The 2802-nt window shown below is 50.1% G+C and overlaps 1 protein-coding gene across 1 annotated transcript in view; it reads left to right on the top strand.

Moving 5' to 3' along the window:
* Positions 1–2614: 2614 nt before the first annotated feature.
* The window catches only part of FXN (frataxin), a 22238-nt gene continuing 22050 nt past the window's right edge, over positions 2615–2802 (top strand). The window contains exon 1 of the mRNA XM_029921179.1: positions 2615–2796. Within this exon, the coding sequence (XP_029777039.1) occupies positions 2650–2796 (147 nt within the window). The 5' untranslated portion in view covers positions 2615–2649. The remainder of the gene's footprint in view (positions 2797–2802) is intronic.

Genomic DNA, 2802 nt, shown 5'->3' with positions numbered 1-2802 from the left:
TGCACAGATGAGCTGGAGAGTGGGGTGCAGAGAAGGGAGTGGAAACAGCACTTATCTGGATGGTGGTGACAGATGAATGGACTGGGGCACCTGGGTGGCTCAGTCGGTTAAGCAACGGACTCTTGATTTTGGCTCTCAGGTCATGATCTCACAGTTTGGTGAGCTCGAGCCCTCCATCAGGCTCTCAGGCTGACCATGCATGGAGCCTGCTTGGGATTCTCTCTCCCCTCTCGCTCTCTCTGCCCCTCCCCTGCTCACACTCTCTCTCTATGTATAAACTTTTTTTAAAAAAAGATTAAAAAATATAAAATTTTTAAATAAATAAAATCTGTTTTTCTAGCAGGTATCATCTTTAAAAAAAAAAAAAATAGAGGAGCGCCTGAGTGGCTCAGTCGGTTGAGCATCTGACCTCAACTCAGGTCATGATCTCACAGCTCGTGAGTTCAAGGCCCCACATCGGGCTCTGTGTGGACAGCTCAGAGCCTGGACCCTGCTTCCGATTCTGCGTCTTTTCTCTCTGCTATTCCTCTGTTTGCTCTCTGTCTCACTTTGCCTCCCAAAAATAAGTGTAAAAATATTTTTAAAAATAAAAAAACTTATAAAAAAATAGAAAGATCATCCTGGTGACACTGGCTTACTTCATAATTTTGCCCATGACATACCCTCCTAGAAGCAGTTCTCGCAATTAGATGCATCAGATTTCCCTGGAGGGCTTGTTAAAAACACAAATTCCTGGGCCCTGCCCCCAGAGTTTATGATTCTGCAGGACTGGATAGGGCCTGAGAATTTGCTTTTTTTTTTTTAAATTATTTTTGAGAGAGACAGAGCACCAACAGAAGAGGGGCAGAGACAGAGGGAGACACAGAGTCTGAAGCAGACACCAGGCCCTGAGCCATCAGCACAGAGCCTGATGCTGGGCTCGAACTCACAAACCATGAGATCATGACCTGAGCTGAAGCAGGATGCCTAACCAACTGAGCCACCCAGGCGCCCCGAGATTTTGCTTTTTTAGAAGTTCCCAGGTGATCTAAGGCTGCTGGTCCGAACATCTTGGGAATCACTGCCTTAGAAGAAGCCCAACCAAGGCACGCTAAGCGCTGAGTGTGAGCTCCAGGGGAATACTCTCCCACCCCCAAGTACGCAGGCTTTGCGATGGCTACGCACCCCCTCCTGGCACCTGCCCTTGGACGGAAGCAACCTAGAGAGGAGGAAAAGGCACTGGGCCCAGCGGGGACCCTCAGCAGCTCTGTCTGCCAGATCTGTGCTGGATCATTGTGTCCTGGGGGCCATCCTGTCCGTATCACGTTCCCAAACCGCATCCCTCGGCTCCACCCGCCAGCAGCACACACATCCCTGTCCCCCGCCTCCGCCTCCCACTTTGGTTAAACTATCAAACGTATCTGCAGATCATTACAAGGGGGACATGGCCTCTCCACGGTAACAGGCTCTCAGTAAATCCTTTCCAGTTAACTGAAGGCAAGAGAGAACTTCCCATCCAAAGGAATGCCCTGAACTCCCTCTCTGATGGCCAATCAGATCCTATTCCCTTCCTATTTTTCAAGGCCCTGTGCAGATGCCACTTCCTCCGTGAAGGCTTCCTAGATTGTCCCCACCCCCGGCTGTATATACTCTCACTCAGTGCTGATATCCGATAGTTTGTGTTCCTCTTTGACACTTGTCATTTGGTGTCACACACATTCACACATGCATTTTACCAAGTACCAAGGAGGCTTTGGAAAAACTTTAGCACCAACTATCTACCTCCTCTGCCCACTATCTTCCCCCCAAAATTATATTCTCCCAATTTGACAATAAACTATTTTTTAAAAAGGAATTCAGCTTTGCACATGCGCAAAAATAAAGAAAGAAATAAATAAAAATGATCTTCTCTGGGATGCGTATTTGGCATTTGGTCAAGCATATGTAAGATATGAAAAAAACATTGACAATTTGTATAGCTTTGCAACATACTACCTAAGTAAAAGTGTCTTTTAAAATGTATTAACAACTTAATATCTACCATACATTTAGCAGGGTCTAGGGCTTGTCCCCCCCCCTCAAAAAAAAAAACCAAAAACAAAACAAAATAAACACTTTACATAGCTGAACTCATTTTATCCTTAAAATAACCCTAAGAAGTAGAAACTTTTATAAACCGTTTTACAGATGAGGCAGAGAGAAGTTAATTAACTTGCGCACTGGTCACACAGCCGGGAAGTACAGAGTTCAGTTTTAAACCAGGCAGTCCCTCTCCCGTCTGCACTTTCCTAACTCTACAACCTGCTAAGGCCAAGCGGCTTCAAGACCACGCGGTGCACAGCAAGCTCCCAAATCCTTCCTGGATGGAAATCTGCAGCAGCGGGTCACAAGGTCTCTGACTTCAGGGACCTTGGTTACGCAGTCACTATATCGCCTAAGGGCTAAGCTCTGTGCCTCGCACGAAGCGCGCTCTCCATTTGCGTGAAACAGAAATAGAACCACGCTGGGAAGTTCTTCCTGAGGTCTAACCTTGGGCCATTTCCCACGGCCAACGGAAGAGGGGACCCGAGCGCGGAGCCGAGCCGCGACGCCTTCTGCCGGTGGCCACGAGGTGTCGCTGCGGCGTCCCCCGAGCGGGAGGGCGGAGCGGCCGCAGACTGCGGGAGCAGCATGTGGACGCTCGGGCGCCGCGCTGCTGCCGGCCTCCTGCCCCGCCCGGCGCCCCGGGGCTCAGCCCGGGCCGGCGCGGGGGCTCCAGGGCCAACGAGGGACGCTCCGCTCTATGGCCGCCGGGGTCTGCGAGCCCCGACGGCGGCAGCCCCC

This window comes from Suricata suricatta, chromosome 13, assembly GCF_006229205.1.
Source record: "Suricata suricatta isolate VVHF042 chromosome 13, meerkat_22Aug2017_6uvM2_HiC, whole genome shotgun sequence".
In the NCBI taxonomy this organism is placed as follows: Eukaryota; Metazoa; Chordata; class Mammalia; order Carnivora; family Herpestidae; genus Suricata; species Suricata suricatta.
The sequence above is the reverse complement of the archived record's forward strand: the minus strand, read 5'-3'. Positions and strand labels throughout refer to the sequence as shown.